This window comes from Rhinopithecus bieti, unplaced genomic scaffold, assembly GCF_001698545.2.
Source record: "Rhinopithecus bieti isolate Rb0 unplaced genomic scaffold, ASM169854v2 scaffold_22745, whole genome shotgun sequence".
NCBI classification, from domain to species: domain Eukaryota; kingdom Metazoa; phylum Chordata; class Mammalia; order Primates; family Cercopithecidae; genus Rhinopithecus; species Rhinopithecus bieti.
Genome location: NW_016810815.1, coordinates 924,395 through 951,049, shown reverse-complemented (window position 1 = coordinate 951,049; position 26,655 = coordinate 924,395). Strand labels below are relative to the sequence as shown.

At 50.9% G+C, this 26,655-nt stretch overlaps 2 protein-coding genes across 18 annotated transcripts in view; both read left to right on the top strand.

Moving 5' to 3' along the window:
• RALGPS1 (Ral GEF with PH domain and SH3 binding motif 1) overlaps positions 1-16,857 on the top strand; it is a 311,271-nt gene extending 294,414 nt beyond the window's left edge. For 8 of the 14 annotated variants that reach the window (XM_017892871.1, XM_017892865.1, XM_017892867.1 and 5 more), the window contains 6 exons: positions 4,058-4,141; positions 5,506-5,611; positions 6,004-6,096; positions 6,321-6,426; positions 8,125-8,216; positions 12,420-16,857. In XM_017892871.1, coding sequence (XP_017748360.1) covers positions 4,058-4,141; positions 5,506-5,611; positions 6,004-6,096; positions 6,321-6,426; positions 8,125-8,216; positions 12,420-12,449 — 511 coding nt within the window. In that variant the 3' untranslated portion in view covers positions 12,450-16,857. Of the gene's footprint in view, positions 1-4,057; positions 4,142-5,505; positions 5,612-6,003; positions 6,097-6,320; positions 6,427-8,124; positions 8,217-10,277; positions 10,708-12,419 lie in introns of those variants that run through there. The other 6 variants (XM_017892868.1, XM_017892862.1, XM_017892869.1 and 3 more) reach the window with 4 other exon arrangements.
• A 1,283-nt stretch (positions 16,858-18,140) lies between these two features.
• GARNL3 (GTPase activating Rap/RanGAP domain like 3) overlaps positions 18,141-26,655 on the top strand; it is a 176,092-nt gene continuing 167,577 nt past the window's right edge. For 2 of the 4 annotated variants that reach the window (XM_017892905.1, XM_017892903.1), the window contains exon 1: positions 18,970-19,141. In XM_017892905.1, coding sequence (XP_017748394.1) covers positions 19,050-19,141 — 92 coding nt within the window. In that variant the 5' untranslated portion in view covers positions 18,970-19,049. Of the gene's footprint in view, positions 18,365-18,969; positions 19,142-26,655 lie in introns of those variants that run through there. The other 2 variants (XM_017892904.1, XM_017892907.1) reach the window with 2 other exon arrangements.

Here is a 26,655-nt window from a genome sequence, read left to right as displayed (position 1 = left end):
CTCTGCCTCTTCCCAGTGTCATGATCTTGGGCAAGTGACTCCACCTCTCCAAGCATCAGGTTCTTTATCTATAAGGTGGAGATAATAATAGTGCCTGCCTCACAGTGTTATATGAGTAAATGAGATGCTGAGCGAATCCTGCGTAGCACATTGCCTGGCACCCGTTGTCTCATCACCACCACCACCACCGTTACCACCATCACCATCCCATTCCATCCTCCCACTTTCACTGTCACCACCACCACCACCGTCATCATCCCGCCATCTCATTGTCCTATCATCATCCCATGACCCCATCCTCCTCCTCATCATCAGCTTGCACACCCCTTGGGACTGAAGTGTTCTATATTGTTGCCAGTCGATGTCTTCCCCAGACTCAGGCTCCCACAAGCTCCTGGTCTGGGCAAGCCTCAGTTGCCTGTTTCAGCCCTCCTTCTGACTCCACCTAAGATCCCTGAGAGGGGACAGTCAGATGGCCTTCCTAGGACACTGTGTTCAGCCACAGGTTCTCAGAATGACATTGGGAAAGGTGTCTGTGGTTCTGGGCTATGAGCCCTTATGTCAGTTACCAAAAAAAAAAAAAAAAAAAAAAAGAATCTATGATTTCTGTGGTTCCTCTGATACCACCACCCAATCATTTTGCATTTTCTGGCCCTGAGCATTCAAATAACAAATTTTCTCAAAGCAGGGACATTTCCAGACACTTTCAGATTGTCTGGTTCCGGTGGCTGAAGATCCTAGCTGCTCTATGCTGATGCTGGCCTGCCAGGCAGCCAGAGTTGCCCTGCCCAGCAAGGTCCTCCTCCAACTCTGGAGGGCTCACCTAGAGGGAAGGCTGGCCACTTCCACCCTGACTCTATGTTCCTAAAGGTTGGCCTGGAGAAAGGTAACACTGGTGCTGCTCTTCAAGGCCTGGGGTCGCTCCCCCTGGCTCCAGAGAGAGCAGGCTCTGACTTCCACAGCCTGGAGCAGCCACCCTGGCACAGGCCCTCCACCCACACCAGAAAATGAGCCTCCCTTTGTGAACACTTGAGTCTCTGTCTCTAATGACAGGCCAGCAAGGTGATGCCTCCTTGAGCCTCAGTTTCCTCATCTTAAACTGAGAACAGGGCCCCTCTCACAGAGCTGGGCATGCTCTTGTGTGAAAGCATGTAGTTGGCACGTGGTATGCCATTGAGAAGAGGCAGCTGCTCTTCAGTGCCAGGCAGCAACTGCCAGGAGACCGCTCCACTGGGGCCACCAAGGGACCAGGAGACCTGGGAGGTGGCCCCATCCTGGGAGATCCCCAAGCCTAAGAATCTTGTGGTCATTCGGTCTCAGACACTGACAAATCCCAGGCAGCGTGAGTGCAGGTGGGGACCCACAAGTAGAGGAACCTCTGAGAGGAGAATGCCAGCAAGAGCCTGCGGTGGCCCAGTCCCTGTGACAGACCCCACCATGCTGCCGCTGCCACCTCTCCCTCTATCCTGAAAGTCCACAGTGGGCCAGTCCCTGCGACAGACCCCACCCTGCTGCCGCTGCCGCCTCTTCCTCTATCCTGAGAGGAGAATGCCAGCAAGAGCCCGCGGTGGCCCAGTCCCTGCGACAGACCCCACCGTGCTGCCGCTGCCACCTCTCCCTCTATCTGAAAGGCCACAGTGGCCCAGTCCCTGTGAGAGACCCCACCGTGCTGCCACTGCTGCCTCTCCCTCTATCCAGAAAGGCCACAGTGGCCCAGTCCCTGTGACAGACCCCACTGTGCTGCCGCTGACGCCTCTCCCTCTATCCTAAAAGGCCGCATCTCACAGTGTGGTGAGGAACTTGGGCTGCAGAGTCAGACAGTCCTGGGTTCAAGTCCTAGCTTACAAGACTCATGCCTTGGTCAAGTAGGTTCACATCACTGAGCCTCAGTTTCCTCATTGTGGGGAGGGTAAGGGTGCTTCACACAAAGTTTTCGCTACAGTGTGAGTGCACTCGATGAAGTTGCAGGGGCATCAGAGCGTGTGAGCACGTGAGCGCTCACCACCTAGTGACTACTTGGTCTGTCGAGAGCTCCCCAGCGACCCCTGGTATCCTTGTGCTCCCCGCCAGTCCACTCCTCACTCCTTTAGGGAGGACATGAGGAAAGGCTGCTTATGAGACTGGCCTGCTTGGAAGATGCTTGTTTCAAGCTCTCCATCAACAGATGTCCGTTCCTTCAAACATCTGTGAAATACGAAGCCACGCACTGTCTGACGCAAAGGGAGAGAATGATGGGAAGAAAGTAGCCACGCTGGCCACTGTGCCCTGTCTCAGGTGCTGTGCAAACTGCAGACGATCCACTGCCGTCACATTCTCCTCAGGTAACAGGGAAAAAGACTCATGAGAAGAAAAGTGGCCAAGGGGCCAGAGGGCGCGGCTCTGGGAAGGTGGACTCCATCCTCAGCTCCCAACGGGTGGCAGCTCAGAGCTGGAATCCAGCTCAGGTGAGGCGGAAACGTCCCTGGGTAGCAGACAAAGCCACACAGGATCTCACGGCAGGAAAGTCCATTGTCAGACCCTGCTCAGAAGAAATCCCTGGTTACAGCTGGAAGAAGAACAGCCCCGGAGGCAGCCGTGGCCAGTTCCCCTGAGCAGTGCTGCTTCTACACGGGCCCGTGCAGTGACCTGCCGTGCTAGTGCACTCACTTGCGAGGTGCCCAGCATGTGGTGTCGGTAACAGTGAAGGTGGTGACTGTTTGACTTGTCCAGAATGAGAGACTCATGGTTATCTGCATGGGTCACATTCACTCGCTGCACTCCACCCCTCTTTCTGAGAGGGAGGTGGCCATTGGGCCAGTGGCCTGGTAGTGTAGCACACGAGGGCCTCTCTTGTCTGTGCTACAGCTCAGTATGGGTGGTGGTGGGGTCAGCCTATGACCACCCTGACACTCGTTATGTTAGAGAACTGGGGGGTCAAGCACATGCTATGGTACACCACCCAGAGAGGAGGAGCCGATGGGCAGGAGGCTTAGGGGCCTGGAGCAGCCATCCCAGCTAACCATCAAACTCCCACCAGCCCTGGGCCCTGGACAGTGGACCAGAGATGGTCATCAAGAAGAGCTCCTTCCTGGGAGGAGGACAAAGGCCCCTGGGCAGGTCCAGTGTACCTGCTGCAATGCGTGAGGGCGGCCCCACACCACCCACAGGCGCTGGTGTCACAGAGCAACATGCAGCAACCTACGGCTGACCATGGAGGACTGAGGGGATCTTACAAAGGAACTCTGGGCCTCATCTGACTTTATTAAGTTGATTATATTGTTGTCTGGCCAATGGGCAAGAAGAGCTGTGGTCAGAGAGTAGGCCATGCCTCAAGGGTGGGGAGAAGGTTGGAACATCAAGTGGATACGGGACGTGAGTCTTCTAAGACAGGAGAGGCTAAAGGAGAAAGAGGGTGCCTCCCTGCAAAGAGGCAGAGCAGGAAGCTGCACGCTGCCCTGGAAAGGCTCACTGCCGGGAGTGCAGGTGAGAGGAAAGCCAGAGGGCTGCCCACGGAGCAAGCTTGGAGCATGGACTCCTGGATGCTGCAGCATGTCACGGAGCAAGTTTGCAGGGGCCTGGCTGGAGCCACAGAGGAGACTGTCCAGTGGAGAGGATGTAGCAAACAGAAGGCTCCAGTTATGTCCTGGTGAATGGCCCCCAGGCCCGACATGCAAGGCTGCCCACAATTCTGTGTGCACTTTTCATGTGGACTTGCCATGGATTGTCGGGGCTGTACAGTGTTTGCTATGAAACATCTCAGCCCCAAACTGAGGCAAGTGGGCGTGCCTGGATTTTAATCATGCTCTTGACACTGGAAAAAGGGTGAACACTCAATAAAAAGTTGAAAGAATTACCTGGAGACTTGGAGACTCTGAGGGTTGCTGTGTTTACTGGCCAGGCAGCTCCAGGTGTGCTTGCAGTGTGGCCAAGGAGGCTGGGGAGAAGTTGGGGAGGGAGGGAGGTTGCTCTGCGGGGCTTCCTGAGCTAACTGATTATGTAGTCCGGGGTGCTCTTGCCTCCTTCAGGAGCATCTGGTCTTTCAAAGCTGTTGCTAAAATTTAACCCTTTTCCTCTGAAGCAGGGGACGTCTCTATGCCACCCTGGGGCCCAACTGGCGGGTTCCAGTTCGGAACTCTCCCAGAACCCGGAGCTGTGTCTACAGGTATCCATGTGTTCATGTGTTCATTTGTTTGACACATAGCTTGTTATATGGCGTGCTGGATGCCAAGCACTGTGCTAGAGGCTGCCGAAAGAAACAGGCACAGCCTTTGCCCCCGTGAGGCTACTGCCAGGTGCACTGGCTGTCCCAGAGGAGGTGAGGGGCACTCAGGAAGAGGAGGGGGAGCTTACTTGGTTCCAGAGATCAGGGAGGGCCTCCCTGAAAAAGAGACTGGAAGAATGATAGGAATTCGCCAAATAATTGGAAGTAGAGGGGCAATGAGAGTGCTGCCAGCAAAGGGACAGCGTGGGCTGTGAGGCAGGAAGGCCTGGATGATTCGAGTGAAGGGAAGGGAGGGAATGTTGGAAGGAATGAGAGAAGGCAGGGACATGAGATGAGCCGGAGCCGCATCCAGCATCCAGCAGGGGTGAGGATGGTGGCTCAGACCTTAAAAACGACAGGGAGCCATAAAAGGGGCTTGCTGTGGGTGGGTGGAGGAGAGGAGAGGAGAGGGGGAGGGTGGAGGCACTGGCCAGTGTGGATCCAGGAAGGCCAGTGGAGCGCACTGGGCAGTGGCTCAAAGGACGGTCCGGTGGCCTAAGGTGTAGTGGGATGGCTAAGATGGATGGTCAGACATGTTTAGTACCTGATCCCCAGTGCATCCTTGGGATTGATTAGGTTACAGGGGCATCCGAAACTGAAGAAAACCCCAGCTTTCTGGCTGAAGCAGCCAGTAGGGGGTGGTGCCATTCCTGGGGCGTGGGCAGATCTGGAGCTCAGGAGGGAGGTGTAGGCTGCCATGCCCTTGGATGCCTTCATCTGTAGGTGATGCTTGAGTCCCCAAGAGAGACGATGAGTGAAGAGCCTGGGAAAGGTGTGGGGAATGGTGCGTGTGGGCTCGCGTCCCTCTTGTCACTCCACACCGCCTCTTCCCGTCCTCGCTGCTCCTCTGAGGCTCCTGCCAACACCAGAAGGAAGGGCTGCTGGAGCTGGGGCTTCACAGGCACCAGCTCCTCAGGTGTGGAGGAGCCCACACCAGCCCCAGGGAGCGGCCAGGCTGCAGCCACGACAAAAGCAGCCCTCAGGATAGGTTGGGGGTGCTGATCGCGGCCTGGGTTGTGAGGAACTTGGTCACCAAGCCTGGAGCTTTGCCGCCCCAGAGAGACGGGTGTGGGAGTCCTTGGCGGTGGGCCCTTCATGTGCGTCATCACCTGGTCCTCCCCTCCGGGCCTTGCCCTGTGCTGTTGAGTCTGGACTGCTGGGACATCACGGACTTGGTAGTGGGGGCACCTGTGGTCCCCAGTGAGAGAGAGGGTGCTTGACCTCAGCTCCTCCAGGGCGATGTCTGACCGATGGTCTCTCCTCAGCCCCACCGGTCCGTGCATCTGTTCTCTGGGGAATTCGGCAGCCGTGCCCACCATGGAGGGGCCTCTGAGAAGAAAAACTCTGCTCAAGGAAGGGCGGAAGCCTGCGGTAAGTACAGACCCGCATCCACCTGGGCAGCAGGGGCTTCCGCGTCTGCAAATAGTGCTCACTCCTAGAGGTCTCAGCAAGAAGGTCACATGTGTGGCAGAGGCCCGGCTTGCAGTGGGCGTGCAGTGAGCTGAATTCTCAGGAATTACGCCCGACACTGCCTTGAAATGAACAAAAGAAGGGCTCCCTGAGTAAAGGAGCAAGAGAGGGGAGGGAAGACGCCTCCTCTCTTGGTCCTAGGTGGAAGTTAGCATTGCCAGGGGGTGGTGGAGGGCCAGGGAAGAGATGGGGCCTGCAGTGGCATTGATGGGATGGCTGGGTCTGGAATCAGCCAGGGCTCCTCTACCCCCATCACCCCTGGTGGCATCACTCAGCCTCTCCTTACTCTGTAGCTGTCCTCGTGGACCAGGTACTGGGTCATACTCTCAGGATCCACCCTCCTGTACTACGGAGCCAAGTCCTTGCGGGGCACAGACAGAAAACACGTAAGTCCCTTGAAAGGGCTCTAGTACTGGGACTTCCTCTAGTGGGGAAGGGAGCTCTGTGAACTGTGGAGGATGGTGGTGGAAAAGGGATCTATGTGAACTGCGGAGGATGCAGGTGGGAAGGTGGCAGGGGAGGGAGGGAGCCTTGCCTGACCCAGGTCGGCCTCCCCTGTGGAGTGGAGGGCTGGGCCCAGGTCTCCGGCTGTGTTGTTGCTCTCCTCCAGTATAAATCCACACCTGGCAAAAAGGTTTCCATCGTGGGCTGGATGGTGCAGCTGCCTGATGACCCCGAGCACCCAGATATCTTCCAGCTGAACAACCCTGACAAAGGTAGGCAGCAGGCCAGAGCTGGTGCCTGCAGCTGCTCTCTGCCCATTTTCTCTCCTGCTCAGTGTGCATTTTGGTGATTAGGAGCGTTTGAGGCTGCCGCCTTCCCTTTGCTTTAGATTCTGATGTCCGTGGGGTCCATGCTAGTCCACAAAGGCTGCATAGATCATGGTTGGCATGTCCTTTGAGCAGGGTACGAGGCACAGGGTGCTGGAATCCTTTTTGCGGCCTTACCTGTGGCTGCTGGGGCCCATCACTCCAGGAGCTGTAGCCTCACGGTCTTGGAATAAATAGTAAGGCTGGATGAGGCAGGGCCGTGAGGCTGGAAGGGTCTTGGCTCTGGGGAGATTTCAGGGATCCCCTGACATGCCTGTGCCATGAGACTCTGGCAGTTTCCAGATCCAAGGCCAACTCAGAGAAGAACGCTTTTAACTTCCCAAAGCTCCAACCTTCTCTAGCTGTCTCCCAGTTCCTCCTGGTTCCCACTTCATGATCATGCTGCGAAGAAGGAGAGATTCTGGACGCCATCCTGTCGAGTAGCCCTGTCTTCATTGACATTCGGAACAGACTATGGCGGGTCTCCTCAGTAACCCATGTCACATGACAAAAATCCAAAATTGCCTGGGTCAATTGGATTCCAACCAGGCAAACTGACTGGGGCTGGAAAATCCCCACGCATTTTCACACCTTAACAGGAATGTTCTACTGTAGGGTTCATGAACACACAAATCACCTGGAGATCTGGTTAAAATTCAGATTTGGATTCAACAGATCTGGGGTGGAGACCAAGATTCTGCATTTCCAACAAGCTCCCGGGCGATGCAGATGGCGGTGCTGGTGGGGAGACCATGCCTTGAATTTCAGGCTCTAATGTTCTTAGCTGAGAAGCAGAGAAACAAAGGGAGCCTCCAGGATCCTGGAATGGGGAAGAGATAAATTGCCAAGTTCTCTGCTCAGTGTCTGAGTGACTGAAGCCACATTTGTTGCACACATGTGGCAGTGTGTCCTGAGTTTGGTTACCATTGTTCCTCCCTCAACAGTCTGGACCAGATTAGCAGTGGTTTCTTAAGGAAATGTGACACAGGGGGTGGCCAGGGTCCATGGACAGAATTCAAGAGGTCTGTGAACTTGGGTGTGGAAAAAAATGCATCTTTGTTTTCAGTGACTTCTGACTCCTTCAGTTATGAGTATAAGCATCCAACAATAAAAATGTTAGCAATACCTGTGATTTTATTTCCAAGAGAAATCACATATTGTTACAGACATTTCAAAATGTCACTTATGCGTATCTCTTTGAAATTACAGTACAGTATCAGACTTGTACTAGATCTTGTTCTTAGTGCTTTAATATAGAAGCACCTGTAGAATTATACCACTGGTTTGTTTTTTAGTAGTTTAATAACTATATTTGAGTATTATCGATTTCCTTTGTATTGTATACTTTTGGAAACATTATTCTGAGGATGGTCCACAGGCTTAACCAGATAGCCAAAGGCACCATGGCTCCAAAATGGTTAAAAGCCATGGTCCAAAGAGACCACTGGAGGGAGCCCTGGAGGCTGCTTTCTCTGCATGTTCCGGCTCACCTGGGCCGACCTTCCTAGTTTAGTTACCCGTGTTTGCATTTATCTTTATGCCACAGTCACCAGCTGACCCTCCTACGCGGCCCTCTTCTTAACTCATGGTTTCTGTATCCATCAGGCAATGTTTACAAGTTTCAGACTGGTTCCCGATTTCATGCAATACTGTGGCACAAGCATTTGGATGATGCATGTAAAAGCAACAGGCCTCAGGTAAAGTCACCAAAATCCTGCTTGTCACCTGAAATATCCTCTCCCACCCTTTGCACTAAGGGTCCTTAGAAAACAGGGTTCTCTTCTTTCAGAGCCCATTAGCCACACTCTCAGATACCTCTTCTGATCAGCATCTTCCCTTGAGACAAGGCACCCCCTCGCTCAGCTTAGAACTAAGCCCAGCTCCAGACCAGAACTTTGAATCTGGTTCCTGTGTCTTTCCCACAATAGGAAATGCCACAGAAACACCCACTAGGGGGTAGTTATGAGCAGCTGCGATATCACCCCAGGATCAGGTTCTAGCATCTATTTAGGTCATCCCTGCCAAGAGCTGACTTCATGGGAATACTCCACACTCACTCCTCCCTGCCCTACAACCCTTGGGAATAATGCAGCTAACTTACTGACAGCCAGCCATGGGCCAGGCAAGGCCGCTGGTGAAAGGGGTCCCTAGCTTCTCAGTGTGTTTGAACCAGTAGATTCTGTATTGACATAGGCCCCCTCTGGCCTACTGGGCCTGGCTCGTGGTATGGCCCCCTCCCCTGGTCGCCCCCAGCCATCCCACCAAGGGTGTTACATGAAATGCTTCATGTGCAGGAATTGGCTGAATTCTCCCAACATCCCTGTGAGGTAGATTCTCTTACTGTCTCCATTTTATGCTGAGGATCCTGAGGCTCAGAAAGGGGCAGACACACGTTTAAGGTCCCACATTAGTGAGCAGTGGAGCTGGGATTGAACCCAAGTCTGCCTGACTCCCCTGATTCGCTGCTTGTTGCCCCTGAGCCCTCCTGCCTGTCCTGCCTCCACTTCCCTGGTAACCCCCGCAGCTGAGCAAAAAACTGGAAGCACATCCCCAGCTGTCCAGGCTTGTGAGAGAAATGGCTGCCTTTGCACTCAGCAGCAAGTGGGAGCGGGCTGAAGCCTCCTGCTCCCTGGGGGTCAGGTGGGCAGCATTGATGCTCCTGTCCCTAAGTGTCCATGTGTGTGTTCCCCAGAGATCAGCCAGAGGAGGAGTGGGGGAAGCAGGAGTCCTCTCCTAGCCCATCTTGGGAGGGCTAGGCGCATGGCGTAGAGGGTGGCACTTCAAGGACAGTCGGGGGTAGTGCCTGGAAGTAGACTCAGCAAGTCTCCTTGCAGGTAGCAGCTCTGAAGTCTGGGGGACCTCAGCAAAGGCATGTTCATACCAGGCATTTGGGTCCAGGAGGATGGGGACTTCATGGTGCCACAAGGCACAGTCACAGAATTCTTGGTCCCTCCGAGTGGTTCTGGAAGCTGGAGGGAGGTCTCTAGTGACAGTAACAGGTCCTAGGGCCCGGTGCTCAGCTCGGTCCTATTCAGGATCTGTAACACAGAGGAGGACAAATACGAGCAGCTGATTGAAATTATAGATGATAAGAAGCTAGAAAGCAGAATTAGCAAGTTCTCAGAATTAGTCCTTGACCAACTAAAACAGGGCAAGACCAATACAAGAATAAACAGGTGCCACAGGTTCCAAATAAATTGCAGTTGATTCCCTTGACTCACCCGTCTGACTTTGGGGGATTTGTCGTAGGGATGTGCCCACACATGTACTCAAAGGTGTGTTTAAGAATGTTCACTGCAGCATCGTTCTTGATAGGAACAAAACCCTGGAAGCCTCTGTAACCCTCCGGGGGTCCCTGTTGTGCAACACTTGATAGTTTTTAGAAAGAGGCAGATCAGGGTAAAAACATTTGGAAAGGATGATCTCGTCTGTATAAAAGTTCTAAGATGATACACAAGAAATGGTAATTCTATCATTTCTAGAGAGCTTTATATATAGTTTGTACACTGAATAAATGTAATTGGCCATCCGTATGACGGGAAGACAAGGGTTTTGGTTGGCAGCCATGTCAAGGTGATCCCTTGAGACAAGGTGCCAAGACCTGAACGAGGCTGCTGCCACCTCAGATTGCATTAAGAGAGGAAGAGCATCCTGGCCTCTTCCACGTTGGTCACACCGTGTGTGTCTGGGGTCCCTCAGTAGCTCTGAGGGCCACTCTCTAAGAGCACAGCACACTGAAGCTCACCTACCACACACAGGAAGCCAGAGCAGCTCCAGGTCCAACAGGAACTGACAGCCCCAAGGTGGACCACATGGAGGGCAGTGTGGGGAAGGAGGCAGGGCCCTGTGCCTGAAGCCTGGGCAGCATGGTGGCCCCAGCCAGGAGCCACAGTGGTAACCCTGAGCAAAACCCATTGTCCCTCTTTGGAGAAGTGGCCAGAGGATGACAGCAGCCCCAGCAGGCAGCACAGGCTGATCCCGCAGAGCACTAATGGGTCAGTTTCATGTATTGGCAAATGTGGTGTAGCATGGCAAGGCTACAGTTTTCAAGGATTTTTGTCTGATTTTCAGACCTGGAGGAGGGGATTTTTTTTCCTACTTTTCCCCCTTTTTATTTCTAATTTACTTTCAACCAAATATTCCCACTCTATGCTACATGTAATAATAAAAAGTTGACAACTACTGAAATATTCAACAGCAGAGGATGATTTAAGTGAATCACAGTATATCCGTGTGATGGAATGCCAGGAGGGTGTAAGAAAGGGTGTGACAGAAATGCATCTATTCACGTGGAAAAATCGCAGTCACTAGACTGATTTTCTATTCTGTGGAACTGCGTGTCCTAAACTTGTTTTTGTTAACATTGAATACACTTAAACCTTATCTATAACATATGTGTAGCTATAAACAGCAGCAATAAAACACCCTATTGCCACCATGTGCCTAACAGCAGAGCCACCAGGGCCTTGGAATGCTGTCCCTCACCATGGCCTCTTCCTACTTTGGCTTGTTCCCCTCCCACCTGTGCCCCAGAACCGCTCTGCTGATTTGTCTGCTGATTATTCCTTTAGAATTACCGGTCACGTACTTGATTCCTTCATGTATTGTCTGGGGTGCATTTTAAAACTTTCTTATAGGCCAGGTGCGGTGGCTCAAGCCTGTAATCCCAGCACTTTGGGAGGGCGAGACAGGTGGATCACAAGGTCAGGAGATCGAGACCATCCTGGCTAACACCGTGAAACCCCGTCTCTACTAAAAAATACAAAAAACTAGCCGGGCGAGGTGGCGGGCGCCTGTAGTACCAGCTACTCGGGAGGCTGAGGCAAGAGAATGGCGTGAACCAGGGAGGCGGAGCTTGCAGTGAGCTGAGATCCGGCCACTGCACTCCAGCCTGGGCGACAGAGCAAGACTCCGTCTCAAAAAACAAACAAACAAACAAACAAAAAACTTTCTTATAAATAGAACCATAACGATGCATTTTCTTGTGTCTTGCTTTTCTCCTATAACATGTTCCTAGGATTCATCTTTGTTACCACATGTAGCAGTCATTCATTTATTTTTACTGATTTCATTGTTATTAGTTCTTCTGTTGGGCATCCTGGGACTGATTTTCTGCTTTTTTGCTGTAGTGAACAGTGCTGCTAATGACCATTCTTAGAACTGTCTCCTGGTACATGGAGAGGCATTTTTTTCCTAATTCATCATTTGACCAAACTGACACCAAAATGGATTTTTTTAAATGAAATTATTTCTAATCAAATCCTCCCCCAGCAGTGCTGATGGAGGAGGGCTGGGGCTGAGGGCCTGTTGGCAGCTTTGGGGGTTGGCAGAAACACTCTGACCTTGGGGCTAGTAGTCCTGCCAGTAAAGGGGGCTAGGATCTTGTCCTGGGCACAGAGCTATGGGAAGGTCTTGGGGTTTCTGATATCCCTGAACTGACTCTTTCTCCCGTGCTTCCCTTTGCCAACTCCCGCCACCCACCCTCTGCACACACCTCAGGCCTTCAGGATTTGTCTCTCTGCCCCAAGCGCAGTTTGATTTTCACTGAAGGAGACAGGTTGAGCCCGTGAGCTCTGGGTTCTTAGCCCTGCTGTTTACTTGCTGTGTACTGAACCTCTCTAAGCCTCAGTTTCCTCGTCTTTGTAATGAGGACGATGCCAGTGCCTGCCCCGTGGGGTTGAAGTGAGGACTCGAGGACGCGGTGCACGTGGTGGATTCAGAGCAGTGCCTGGTGCTCTGCTGCCACTTCACATGGGGTGGCTATTGTTATTGCCATGCCCTCTCCCTACCCAACCTGCTCATTCCCAGACTCATGGGGAAAGGCCTGTCCCTTCCTCTAGGGACCACCCCTTGTCCTCTGAGGTCGAAACTTTAACAAGAGACTGAGCTTTCTCTTCTAGGTACCTGCAAACCTTATGTCATTTGAGTAAGTCTCTGCAGGACGTGGCGTGACTTCAGAGGCTTCTGGGAACCCAGGCTGGGCCTGGTGGTGAAGAGCAGTCCTGGGCACAGGCTGTGAGCCAGGGTGCTGGGAAACTCACAGCCAGACTCAGGGGACATGGCCTGTGGCCTCACCATCCCAGAGGGCTCCACCAGTGCGGGATCCACCTGTCAGTCCCCAGCGACTCTCGTGACACTCATTCTGCAGCACCGCCTCTCGGGGCAGTGGTCAGACCCCAGACTGGACACCCCGCTCTCCCTCTCTGGGCCCACCACCTGCATCTGCGACTAGAGAGCACCCGGCCCACGTTGGGTTCTCTGTGCTTTCTACTGCACAGAGTGGACAGCGCTAACTAACCTGCGAGAGGGCCCGAGAGAAGGAACAGCTGTGGAACAGGCTTTTTACACCCCAAGTGCGTGGGGTTGCTCACCCACAGGGCTGCCTCAGATTTTGTACAACCCCGAAGCGTCCTCTGCGTGTGCGTGCTGTACATGTGTGTGTGAGCGAGTGTGAACTCTTCAAGAAACATGCATTTTGGCACAAGACTTGTGACATCACACACTTCATTCGCTTTGAGGCCCTGCTTTAACCTTAAGTTATAGCCCTGTCCACCGAGGAAGGTCAGAGTGAGAGCCTAGATTCCTCCTGTGTTGAGGGTCCCTCGCATTCTTTTACTGTAAACAAACAATGCCTTAAATTGTGTCTTGTTTTCTGTTCCTATGGGTGCTATTCATCTGGAAGGCCTGCTTCCTGGGGCCCTGGGGCCCTTCCAGGCCTCTTTGCTGTCAGCCCTTCTGAGACAGGACCTGGCTTCAGGACTGTGGACTGGGCTGCTGGCCTGCTTGCTTCCTCCCTTCCCCATTCCTAGCAGGGCCTGAGGCCCTCCTCTTCTCACCCCTCCCACCATGCCAGAATGGGAAGTTGTGACGTTGCAGCAACAACCAACGTGCTCATAGTGATCAGCTGTGCAGGAGCCAGGAGGCACCAACCTCTCCCTCCCTGCAGGGTGAAGCCTGTGCCCCCATCATCATCTCACCCCTTTGCCTCCACTGCCAGGGCGGGGCCCACCAAGATTCCTGATCATGAAGGGAAGCTGAGTGACCCTGAGACCTTAAGCTTCCCCAGTCTTGGCCCCAAACGCAGTCACCAGCAAGTTTTCCATTTTCCAAGTCCAAGGGCACAATTGATGACCGTGTGACAAGAGAGCAAAGCCCTGGGGAGTGAACAGTCCAACCTCTACATTCAGTTAGGAGCTCCTCACATGAACCACGTCCTTATCTGTCACCTTTTGTCACATTTTAAAGTGACTTATTTTGCACAAATACATTTTTATTCAAAATAATAAATTACTCTTCATCACAGTATCTTCTCTTCCCGCTTCCCCTTTAATTTGGATATCCTAACTCTGAGAAGTTAACCGTTAAACAGTTTTCTGGAAGAGACTGAATTTCTGGGTCCTTGCAGCTGTCATGGTTTCAGAGCTCACACTGATCAGGCATCAAGCTACCCTCAAGAGTTTCTGGGCTGGATGCTTTAGAGCAACATCGACACCAATAAACTGTAATAGGTCAGTTTCAAAACGACCAAAAGACCCACCACTGTATTTTGACCAAATAATGACAACTTCTCTAGAAATCTGAATGACTTGGTGAGGAAAGTAGTTGTCACCAGGGCCTCATTTTGTAGTTGAGCCTTACTGTGCTTAGTAATTCATCTTCCTTTTGAGCAAAGACTAGAATACTTTCCTGCTAAGAGAAACTCCAGGTGATAAAGTTGATGCCATCAAACCTTGACACTGGGTGCTTTACACACCCATGCAGATGTTGCCCCTCATTCTCCCGATGCCTATTCGAATCAGCATCTAGAGGCTGAATGACAATGCCAAACACTCCAGGCACCTCTGACCAGAACCATGCAGTGTTAACACTTTAACTTACATTCAATCTGATTCTACCTGTTAACTTCTAAAAAGTCGTAAGTTTGGATGAAAGTGCAAGACGTGGAACATCAACTACCTATTTTCCTTGGGTTTTTCCATTCTGCAAACTGTCCGGGTTTTCACACATGGAAGTATTATAGATGCCAATCCAAAACCTCAGAATTTCAGGCACCACAAAAACAGGTCATTTTCTATCCCTTATAAGTTTGTCTTTTCTTTCACAAATGTCTCAGCCTAATTTGCAATCGCACAATCACAATTCAAAATGTTTAGTCTTCTCATCAATTTAGTCTGTTTCCACGTCCTCTCCCAAGAACATTCTTAGCTCGGAATCTTGAAGAATCTCCTTAGACTTTGTTGGCAAAAGCCTTATAGAAGCAGTAAGAGCCTTGACCACACCGGAAGAGTCCTGGAGATAAGGCTGGAAGACACTCGGCTGTCTAAGCAGGGGCTCGGCCACACATAGGCATTGAATGCTGCTTGTCTTCCCAGTGTTGGTTTGAACTCTGTGAGCCTGAGACAGAGAGGGCCAGGCACCAATCACAAGGTGGGAAAGTCCATGGGTGGATCCTCCCCCTGGAGGGAAGCATTTCTAGTTTTTGCTCCTGGACTGTCCAGAGTGCACCAATGTTTATAAAGCCATTGAAGGGATTATTTCTTGCATGCATACGCTGTATTTTTTTAAGCAAATGGATCATGGCACCCCAAAATGAAAGTTACAGAAAGTTGTCTACAACTGTGGAGTTGGTAGCTGGTGACATTGTTGTCCCAAGAACAACTCACCTCTCTCCCTAGGACAGTTGAACATGTTTTGTCATTCAAGATCAGTCAAGTGCATTCTGGCAACTGACTTATTGATGGAGGATTGATTTGGTAGAGAGCAGTAGAAATCTTGTTCTAACTGTGCCCAGTGAGAGACTTTGGCCCCCTCCCTCCCTATAAGGCTGTGGAACCTGAGGAAGTAGACACTTGAAGAGATTCTGTTTAGGAAGAAACTCACTCTCTTTTGCCAATTGAATTTATAGTGCATTTTTTTTTTCTTACCAAGATGGCCAGTATCATCTTACCCCCACCTCCCAAGCCCCAAGAGGTGTACCTTTTCGGATGCCATTTTACAGGTGGAAATGCTCCATGAAACAGGAAGCCACTTGCAGGCAACATCTGCTCTGTTCCTCAGGTGGGGCCCAGAGCCCTTCCCGACACTGCTGATGTCCGTAACCACTGGGGAGCATTGCCAAAAACACAGCTTTCTGGTTTGTGAGCCCATAAATGACTTAAATCAGCTTTACATCATTTTTACATATCAAGTGGTTTCATGTTAAAAAACAAACTCCTAGTCCTTTAGAAATAACAGATTCTCTGCACAAAACCACCCATTCATTCATTTATTCATTCACATCACTAGCAAGTGCTGCCTGTGCTAAGAACAAGTCAGATCTGATCCCTGCCCTCACGGACCTGACCACTCAACAAACAAGTAGTCCCCACCACACATATCTCCTTAGGCAAGACTTTGCCTATCTCCTAGCCCTGAGTATAAATCCTGTGCATAGATTGCTCCAGAAAGGCATCAAAAGGCTCAGCAGACTGAATAGCCTCTTGATCTGCGAGTTCAGTTGCAATGAGGATGAAGTCACTATCCTAGAGGCTGGTTGGCCCAGAAGAGCCAGGCACAGAGCTGCAGTTGGCCATGCCGAGGATTCTAAAGGTGGAATGAGAGAGTAGGGTTGAAATGCCACAGTATTTGCTCCATAGGTTTCTGTTTTTAATTTCAATGTTAAATAACTACAATATGAGCGAGAACTGCATTTTCTTGGGTGTTGAGAACTTGTACCATGGACTTGAGACTGCCTTGCAGCCGTATGCTGCACAAGCGTGTACACCCCCTGGGCAGCCTCAAAACCCCGCTTACAGCAGCAACACAGGAGATCATCTGTCCATTTTACAACCATTAATCTCTTTATCCATTTCTGAACGACTGTGACTATTCACTAATGAAATAATAGTAATTAATTAGTCTGGTATAATCTTTAATAAATTTCGTGCCAAAATGCATGGTTTTCCACTTAGCATTCAAAATGTTGCATAGAGAGTAGTTTTCAATTTCTTATGTACTCTTCGAAGTAAGTTGAAAATCAGTTTCTACATTTTAATTCGTTTCCTGTTAAATCTGTTGCACTCTCCTGGGCTGTCTTTTTTTCCAGCAGACCCCTGCATGCAGTTGTGTAAGGACTTTCTCTAATTCTTGTGAATTGTCTCACCCGCAGTAACCACTGAACATCAATCAGCCCTCCATGGGGTTCTTTAGATTTTTGGTGAAGTATTTTGTTACCTCAGTCTTGTATCAAGTTGCTGTATTTTTCAGCTTGTTACATTGATAATAATTATTTCACTAATTAAATACTTTAATGTACAAACATCTTTGTTTACTTTGAAATTAAATGTGTTTTCCAATGAATGCTGCTCAGTTTATTAAAGTCACACACATTCACTTAGCAAACAGTTGCTGTTTCAGAGAGAGACAAAGGAGGCATGGGGAGCCCAAAACTCAGCTAGGACGTAACCGGAGCATCAAAACCATTCAGGAGCAGCATCCTCAGGAAGGGACAGGCACTCCAGGGAGAGAGGCAGGAGACGTAGGATGCTTTAGAGGGCAGTGGGTATTTGGAGAGTCAGTTCAGAGGTTGCAGAACACATGAAGGGTGGGGGCAATAGAGAGACAGAAATGAGAAGGAGCAGGGTGAGGCTGGGAAAAAGGCAACCCGATCTCACTGAGTACAGGCTTTGCGGGAGTAATGGGATTTTAAGTCTGAAAAGGTATGTTGGGAGGACTTCATGATGTTAGGCAAAAGCCCAGAACTCCACTATACCTCGCTTGGAGAAAAAAGAGGGCTGTCTTAAAAGGGTTATCTCATGGAAACCTGCGGGGAGGACCAGGGGCATCGCTAGAGGGGCTGGAAGGAGAAATAAAAAGGCCTCCTCTACATCTTTCTCCCCGTGCTATCTGGGCAGCCCCTTCATTCTCTCACAAAGTTCAGGCCTTACCAAGAAAGAACCTGGAAGTCATTGAGGAAGTGTGCACCAGGGGGTGATGTGATCCCCTGGCCTGGACTGCCTCAGTTTCCCAGCCAGTGCCTTCCAAAGCTGCAGTGGCCAGTGGCCCAAGCACAGGTTCCCCCACACAAGCACAGTCCTCGGGCTCTGCTCCACCATCCAAGTTCCAGGCCAGCATAGCCACACCTCCCTAGCTACGACAAAGCCCCGCTTGCCGAGGTAGCCCTAGCTTACCTCCTCCTCCTGATTTAGACGGCACGGTGGCCCCAGCTTTACCCAGATGGGGTCGCTGCCCTCAATCACAGTGCAGTGTTCAAGGGCCCTGAGAAGAATGCATTTGACTTAGGGAAGTGAGGATGGGGTTGGGGGTTGTCACAGTTAGAAACTAACAGTCAAGACGCGAACCCACAACTGGTATCCTGCAAAGCTCCAGCCCCTTAGCCTTACGGCGTCAGGCGCCACAAACGGCCACCAGAAGACAGCAGTACCTCCCCCTTGATGGATGGCAGGATCCCGGAGCCAACGCAGACCAGACGGCGAAACGCCGCTTTAGCCACGGATGCGGGCATCTACCCCGCGCGGAGCCTGCGGGCAGGCTGGACGAGGGCGCAGAAGGAGGGAGGTGACTGGGCGGGGCCACCGAGTGTAGGCGGGGCCTCTCGCGGCCGGGCGGGGCTGTGGCAGGCCCTGTCAGAGCAGAACTGAGGAGGCGATGGAGCTGGTCTGGGAACGGAGTCGGTGGGAGCTTCGAAGGGAAAAGGCGGGGCTCCTGGGGGCGGAGCCATACCTGTGGGCGGGACATGGGAAAGGAGAGCCCTAGGGGCGGAGCTACAATAGAAAGGGCCAGGAGGTGCTGAGGCGATGAGGGGCCGAACTCCAAGGGACGACGCTCGAGAAAGCAGAGGTTTGGGGTAAGGGCGAGGGCCTTGCGCGAGCTCAGTAGTGCAGGGGTAGGTGGGCGGGGCCAGGGTCTGTGCTGAGGGGCAAGCAGCAGGAGGGGTGGGGTCGTGGACGGGACAGTCGAGGATAGGTTGGGCGTTTTGAGCCTGTGGGCCCCGCAGAGGTGCCGAAAGCCGACGGCAAGAACCTGGCGGGGCTGGCGCGGGAGGGGCGTTACCGGAGCGCGGGGCGGGGCGTGGGCGGGGCCTGCTCCGGGCTGAGGGCGCGGGGCACGCAGAGCAGGAGTTCAGAGCGGGGCCGGGGCGGGGCCTGTAACAGGCTGAGCGGGCGCGGGGCGGAGCCGGGACCAGGGTGAGCGATCGCGGGGCGGGGCCAGGACCAGGTAGAGCGATCGCGGGCGGGCTTGGGTCCCGCGGAACTCTTCTAGGTCCGGGCAGGCTGGGTTCGGGCTCAGTTTGGCAGGGGGCTTGGGCGTAGGGCCTGAACCAGGATGAGAGGCTCGAGGCTGGGCTGGGTCGTGGTTCGGGGCGGGCCGGGGCGGGCCAGGGGCGGGTGCCTGGGGCCCAGCGAGGGGGCGTGAGGCGGGGCGTGGGCTGGGTGCGGAGCCCGAAGCGGCCGGCCGAGGCCCGAAGCCCCACCGAGTGTCGCTTCCCGAGGCCGCGCGCCGGGCACCGCCCGCGGCCCCCGCCCGGGGCGATGGAGCCGGAGCCCGGCGGGGTGGCCGCTGCGCTCCTGCGGCAGAAGAGGGCGGCGCTGCGGCGCAGGGGGTGCAGCTTCGAGAGCCCAAGGTACTGCGACCGGGGAGGGGTGCGGCCGGGCGGGGCGCTGGCCACGTGGGGGGATGGCGATGTGAAGGGACAGCGGGGCGAGGCCGCGGCGTGGGTAGGGTCAGCGGAGGCTCTGAGGAGACCGGGCGCGGAGCCCGGGCTGAGCGGCCGTGGACTGTGGGAGGGGCCGGGCCGTCGCGCGGGAGGTGAGGGGACGGGTGTCGGGCGTCCAGAAGCGTCGGTCCGGTGGCAGGCCCGCACGCCCGCACGCCCGCAGCTTCGGCGGGGCATGGGCTGAGGAGAACGTGCCCTGCCCACCTCCGGTAAACGCTCAAGGGCAAGGTCGGGAGCTCACCCCTCTGTCCACTGGAGGCTTCCTTCCGGCGCCCCGCGTGCACCGGCAGCCGCACACCTGCTGCCTCCGCGTCCCGGCTCGCCCTGGCGCCAGCGGCCCCCGCGCCCCTCTCCCTCGCGACGCTGGCCTCTGCCCGGGCCGCCGGCGCCCCTCGGCTGTTCTTCCTCCGGGGCCTCTCACGGGACGACCGCCGCCCGGGCGCATGCCCTCCCTCAGCTACCCTGGCATTCCCTGAATTTGGAACGGATTCTCCTGCTTCGACGTCGCTCAAGTTGGCCCTACCATTTTCTCAGGTCTTGGAGATGACTCCAGCGTCCTCTCAGCCACACTTCCCGTCTGTGTTCTGACGCCTCTGAAATCCACACCCCAGCCGGCCGCGGGAGGGGTCTCCCTAAAGCTGTGACTGTGCCCTTCGCGGCCAGCACCCCTTGAGGAGCTCCCCATCGCCCACAGCAGTGGTAGGGACCAGAGTGGGGGACAGAGAGAGAGAGGGATGTGGACTCCGACCCGCACTGAGGCCAGTAAGAGGGTTCCATTGCTGGGATAGAAAGCAAACTAACCAGGATGCTTAAGATGAGGTGCGGGGCCCTTGACTTGGCCTTAAAGCATCCATCCTCAGTTGTTGGCATTCCCTGCCTCACCCTTGGCGCTCCAGCAGTACTGGTGAGCCTGGCATATAAGCATCGCGGGGGCAGGGAACAGAGCTGTCCTGGTCACTGCTGGGTGCCCCGAGCTGGCTCAGGCCTGGCCCGTGGGACATCAACTGTGTCTTGTATGAGTCAGTGTCTGACCCCCTGGTGCTTCCTCCCCTGTGCTGCACTGTTTCTCATCTGGGCTCAAGGGCAATCATATCACACTCTTTTCTCTACTAGAATTTTCTTTCCTTTCCTCTCTGTATACGTCTACACCTTCTCCTTCGGAAGTCTTCCTTGAACCCCAGATTGAGCTCTTTGCTGTGTTAATAATCTGTGCACCTGTCTTCAAGTCCCCATAACACTGTGTGTAGTTACCCGAGTAGTGTGTCTCCCCCACTAGACTTGGAGAACCAGACAGATACGATCTCTGTCTTCATGGTGCTTACATGCTTGTTGCTGGAGCATGAAGGATGTGAGAAACTGAACCCAGGGATGAGGCTGAAGAGACAAGCGGGAAGCTGGATCCCTCAGACCTGAAGTGGAATACATGGAGCAGCGCTGTCCCATGGAAATTTCCGCAGCGATGGAAACTTACAATCCATGCTGTCTGTTATGATAGCCTCTAGCCACCTGTGGTCATGGAGCACTTGTAATGTGGCTAGTTGAACTAAGGAACTGAATTTTACATTTTATTTAGCTTTAATTAATATAAATAACCGCCTAGTACTAAAGTCTACCATATTGGGCAGTGCGAGTTTAGAAAATGTTTTCCTTTGAATTCCCACTTTTATTACCCTCTCCTTTGTCTTCATAACCTTACACCTGAAAGACTAATGATTTCCTGGCCTCCAGAGTTTTCTTATTCTTGATTTGGTACTCCATGACATTATCTTATTAGGTGTAGGATAAAAATGATTATCATTTTTTTCTGACTATAAAACTAACTTGCAGGCCAGGCGCAGTGGCTCATGCCTATAATCCTAGTACTTTGGGAGGCCAAGGCGGATGGATCATTTGAGGTCAGGAGTTTGAGACCAGCTTGGCTAACATGGTGAGACGCCGTCTCTACTAAAAATACAAAACTTAGCCGGGTGTGGTGGTGGGCGCCTGTAATCCCAGCTACTGGGGAGGCTGAGGTAGGAGAGTCCCTTGAACCCAGGAGGCAGAGGTTGCAGTGAGCTGAGATTGCGCCACTGCACTCCAGCCTGGGTGACAGAGTGAGATGGAAAAAAACAAAAACAAAAAACTAATTTGTGGCTGGGCATAGTGGCTCACACCTATACTCAGTGCATTGGGAGGCTGAGGCAAGAGGATCGCTTGGATCCTTGAACTCGGGAGTTCAAGACTAGCCTGGGCTACATAGCAAAACCCCATCTCTACAAAAATTAAAAGAAATTAGGCGTGGTGGCACATGCCTGTAGTCTCAGCTACTCCAGAGGCTGAGTCAGGAGGATCACTTGAGCCCAGGAGTTTGAGGTCACAGTGAGCTGTGATTGCACCACTACACCCCAGCATGGGCAACACAGCAAGACCCTATCTCAATAAAATAAAATAAAACTAATTTGTGTTTGTGAGAAGAAATCTGAAAAATCAAGAAAAATATAAAGAGGATAATTAAATTTGTATTTACCCGTAATACCACCAGGTATTAACTAGCCTTTTTTCTTAACTATGTGTGTGTATATTTATATTAATGTTTTAACTTGCTTTTCCACTTAATATCGTGTAAGGATTTCCACACATCCTTAAACTTTTCTGAAATCTATTTTACATTGCTGCCTGGTATTCTGTCATATGGATATGTTACCATTTATTTACTGGACACATGTAGTTTACTTACAGTTTTTCACTCTTACTAAAGATGCTGTAAATCCATGTGCATTTGTGTAGCTATGAAGAGGTCAATTTTTGTAAAGAGGTCATCATAAATTTATAGAAGTGATGGGGGTTATTGAACATTTTAAAGCCTTTTAAAGAAACATTTTAAAGCATTTTAAAGAAAATGAACATTTTAAAGCCTTTTGAAGCATAATGCTAAATTGCTCACCAGAGAGTGGTACCAATTTATAGTCCCCCAGGGGCATGTGAGTGTGCCTGTTTTCCCCACTCTCAATACTAGGCATTATCATTTATAAATATTTGCCAAAGTGATACCTTGTTTTAATTTGAATTTCTTTGTTTCATAGTGAGGTGAAACTTTTCCTTATATTTATCCATGATTTATACTGATTTTTATTAAATATAGATGCATACACTTTGTCCATTTTCCTTTGGAATGCTTATGCTTTCCTTATTGAATTAAAGCACTTTTTATTTATTTATTAAGGAAATTAATTGTTTGGGTCAAATATGTACCAAATATTTTTTTCCAGTTTATTATTTGCCTTTTTTGTTTTCTTTACGTTTCTGATAAAGCTTTTTTAAATTGTGGTTGTTGTTTTAAAATTTAGTCAGATCTTCCTCCTGTTTATGCTTTTTTGTTGTTTGTTGCTGTTGGGTTTTTTTTTTTGTTTTTTGTTTTTTGTTTTTTGAGGCAGAGTCTCACTCTGTCACCCAGGCTGGAGTACAGTGGCTCAATCTCGGCTCACTGCAACCTCCATCTCCCGAGTTAAAACGATTCTTCTGCCTCAGCCTTGAGTAGCTGGGATTACAGGCACATGCCACCACGCTTGGCTAACTTTTATATTTTTTAGTGGAGACGAGGTTTCACCATGATGGCCAGGCTGGTCTCAAACTCCTGACCTCAAGTGATCTACCCACCTACGCCTCCCAAAGTGCTGGGATTACAGGTGTGAGTCACTGTGCCTGGCCCTGTTTATGCTTAAGTAAAAGTGAATTCCTTAATTTAAAACAGATAAATGTTCATCTATACCTCCTCCCCTTATTTTTGTTGCTTCGAAAAACTACCTCCTTAATTCATTAATCCAAATTACCTGACAACTTTGGCTGTGCGTCAGAATCACCTGTGGACCGTCTTAGCCATACAGGTGCATATGGGTACCCCTGCTCCAGGCCTTCTGATTCAGAAAGTCCAGGGTGGCACTGGGCCTGTGGATGTTCAGAAAGTTCTGCACGTTCTTCAGAGGCGACAGCGTCTGCCTCAATTGTGGGCCTGTTACCAGATTAGCCTCCCTTACCCAGAGTCCATAATTCCGTCTCATTTCCTGTTATATCAATTGTATTTATTCATTTGTTTTTGAGACAAGGTCTAACTCTGTTGCCCAGGCTGGAGCACAGTGGCACAATCAAAGCTCACTGCAACCTTGAACTCCTGGACTCAAGCGATTCTCCAACCCCATCCTCCCGAGTAGCTGAGACTACAGGTGAGCACCACCATGCCCAGCTAATTTTTAAAATTTTGTGTAAGAGACTTGATCTCACTTTGTTTCCCAGGCTGGTCTCTCGAAATCCTGGCCTCAAGCTGTCCTCCTGCCTCGGCTTCCCAAAGTGCTGGGTTACAGGCTTGAGCCACCACACCCAGCAGTTTAAATGCATCATGTTTAGGACCTTTGAGAATCTGGTTTAGCCATATTTACCTAAGCATCTTGTTGGCATCAGGAGAAGAAAGGCCCTATTTTCACTTTGGCAACTCTGTTGGCTAAATATCTGATGTCAGCTCTGATAGTAACTAACTAGCCTGCAGACACAGCAAACTGATGAATGTAAAGGCGAAGGGAATAGCCCAGGCTTTGGGCGCCCAGACATTAGGCCTCCAGGCAGGGGCAGTGAGAGAATAGCAGGGAAACCTGGAGGCAGTAGAATAAGACAGTTATGCTTTTAAACCACTTGCCCTAGATGTGTTTGCCATCATTTTATAGGAAGGCACATCAGACAGTGTTAAAGAACAAGGGCTTTGGAGTGAGATAGACTTGGGTTCAAGTTTCTGTCTTTTCACTCACCACATGTGAACTTGGACAAGTTGTGTAACCCCTCTGAGCCTTGGTTAACTCCTTTATAAAATGACCTGCCTTGTCAAAGTATTGCTGTCAGCTTTAAATGAACTAATTTATGCAAAGTGCTAAAAACAGTACCTGGCACAAAGCTTTAGTAAATGGTAATTGCTCTGGACAAAAATGACATTCAGCCGGGTGTGGTGGCTCATGCCTGTAATCCCAGCACTTTGGGAGGCCAAGACAGGCAGATCACCTGAGGTCGGGAGTTCGAGACTAGCCTGACCAACATGGAGAAACCTCATCTCTACTAAAAATACAAAATTAGCCAGCGTAGTGGCGCATGCCTGTAATCCCAGCTACTCAGGAGGCTGAGGCAGGAGAATTGCATGAACCCAGGAGGCAGAGGTTACAGTGAGCCAAGATTGTGCCATTGCACTGCAGCCTGGGCAACAAGAGTGAAACTCCGTCTGAAAAAAAGGAAAAAAAAAATTTACATAAAAATTCTTCTCAACCTTTTCCTCCCCTTGCCTGATTGAAACTTCAGCTTTGCCTATTCAGTTTTTCCTCCTCCCCTGCCCTCAGAACAAGGTTCTGCTTTGCTTTGTTGCATTTTTGAGCTGCGGATTTAGGAAGAGAGTGGGTGAGGAGAAGGACAATAGGTACCTAGGGCAATGGCTAGGATTGGCTGAACAAAACTTTTAGGGGTGTTTAGATGTGAAACATACAGGAAAACCTACTTTGTGTGAGGGAGGCTAATACAGGCAAACAATATTTTAAGGTATATCTGTTATCTTTTGCCCTTTGTGGTGATCAAGTAATTGATGAACCAGAGTTATTTTCAATTATTTTCTATTGCTGAGCTGTATCATTTTGGCTACAATATTTCATGGAGGCCAAATCACATATGAGCTACCACACTAGCAGGGTTATATATTAATAGGATTGAATTTGTGAGGTAAATCCTGAAGATCAAAGAATCTCAACTTTGAATGGAACTTTAGACATCACCTAGGTCAACTGCTCAGACAAAGTGTAGTCCCTGGACCAGCAGCATCAGCATTCCCTAAGAACTTGTTAGAAATACAAATTCTCAAGCCTCACCCCAAATCTGCTTAGTCGGAATCTGTGGAATGGGGCTCACGAAACTGAGTCAGATTGCTAATACAGTTCTCAAACAGAGCATACATAAGAGGAGGGCTTCTTAAAACACAGTTGTCTGGGCCCCACCCCCAGAGGTTCTGATTCACAAGGTCATCAGTGGGTTCCATAAATCTGTGTTTTTAACAAGCTCATAAGTAGTGCCATGCTGCTGGCCCAGGGGCATACAGTACTTTGAAAACCAACCCTCTGAATATCACCAGAATCTTTCCTGCAACAACCTTTGTAGTTGATCATCCGGCTTCTCTTTCTTACATCTAAGGTCCAGGAGCCCACCACTTCCTAAAGCAAGCCTTTTTAGTATTGAGCAGCTGCATTATCTTTCCCTGAGAGTGAAATCAAAGCTTGCCTCATTATTCTTGCCACCCATCACTCATGATGCTCTCATGGCCACTTGCAGTACGAATGTTCATACGCTGATTCCAGGTGTAGCCTCAATCATCAGGTGGCTCTTATCCAGTTGTAATCACCGTTGAACCCTTCTCCTTCAGCTACTGAAGCAGGAGTAGTAACGCATCAACATCCTTTCTTTTTGTCTTTTTAAGAGAAAGAGTCTCAGTCTGTTGCCCAGGCTGGAGTACAGTGGCATGATCATAGCTCACTGCAGCCTCGAACTCCTGGGCTCACTGATCCTCCTGCCTTGGCCTCCTGAGTAGCTAGGACTACAGGTATGCACAACTACTCCTGGCTGATTTTTAAATTTTTTTGTAGAGATGAGGTCTTCCTGTATTGCCCAGGCTGGCCTTGGACTCCTAGGCTCAAGTGATCCTTCCACCTTGGCCTCTCCAAGCACTGGGATTACAGGCATGAGGCATCACGCCCAGCCTGCATTAGCATCTTTCCCGATTGGCTGATATCAGTGCCTTACCAGTAGTTAATTTTTTTCTTAATATTGTCAAAAGCTATGAATGACAAGCAAAGGAGAGTTATTGGTTCCCGCAATTGCAAAATGCTGGGGTAGACACCAAGCATTAGGAAAAGATGACTCCAGGTGCTTAAATAATGACATTAGTAGTCTTCATCTTCTGGGTTGACTTTATTCTCAAGGCCTTTCCTCATCGAGTCAAAGAAAGTTAACTACTCCAGATTTACGTTCAATGTAGGATCCCAGCAGAAATATAGGGCTGCTTTCTCAATAATTCTAGCACATGACTTGGCATAGTGGCTTGTTCCTATAATCCCAAAATTTTTGAGTCCAGGAGGTCAAGGTTTCAGTGAGTCATGATGTACCACTGCACTCTGGCCTGGGTGACAGAGCAAGACCTTGTCTCAAAAGAAAATAAAAAATAAAATAAAAATTAGTTGGGCATGGTGTTGCATGCCTGTAGTCACAGCTACTCAGGGGGCCTGAGATGAGAGGATCATTACAGTAGGAGCTTGAGGCTACAGTGAGCCAGGATCATGCCACTGCACTCCAGCCTGGGTGACAGAGTGAAACCCTGTCTCTTAAAATAACAATAACAATAATAATTCTAGCATACGTCCCTGAGTTGA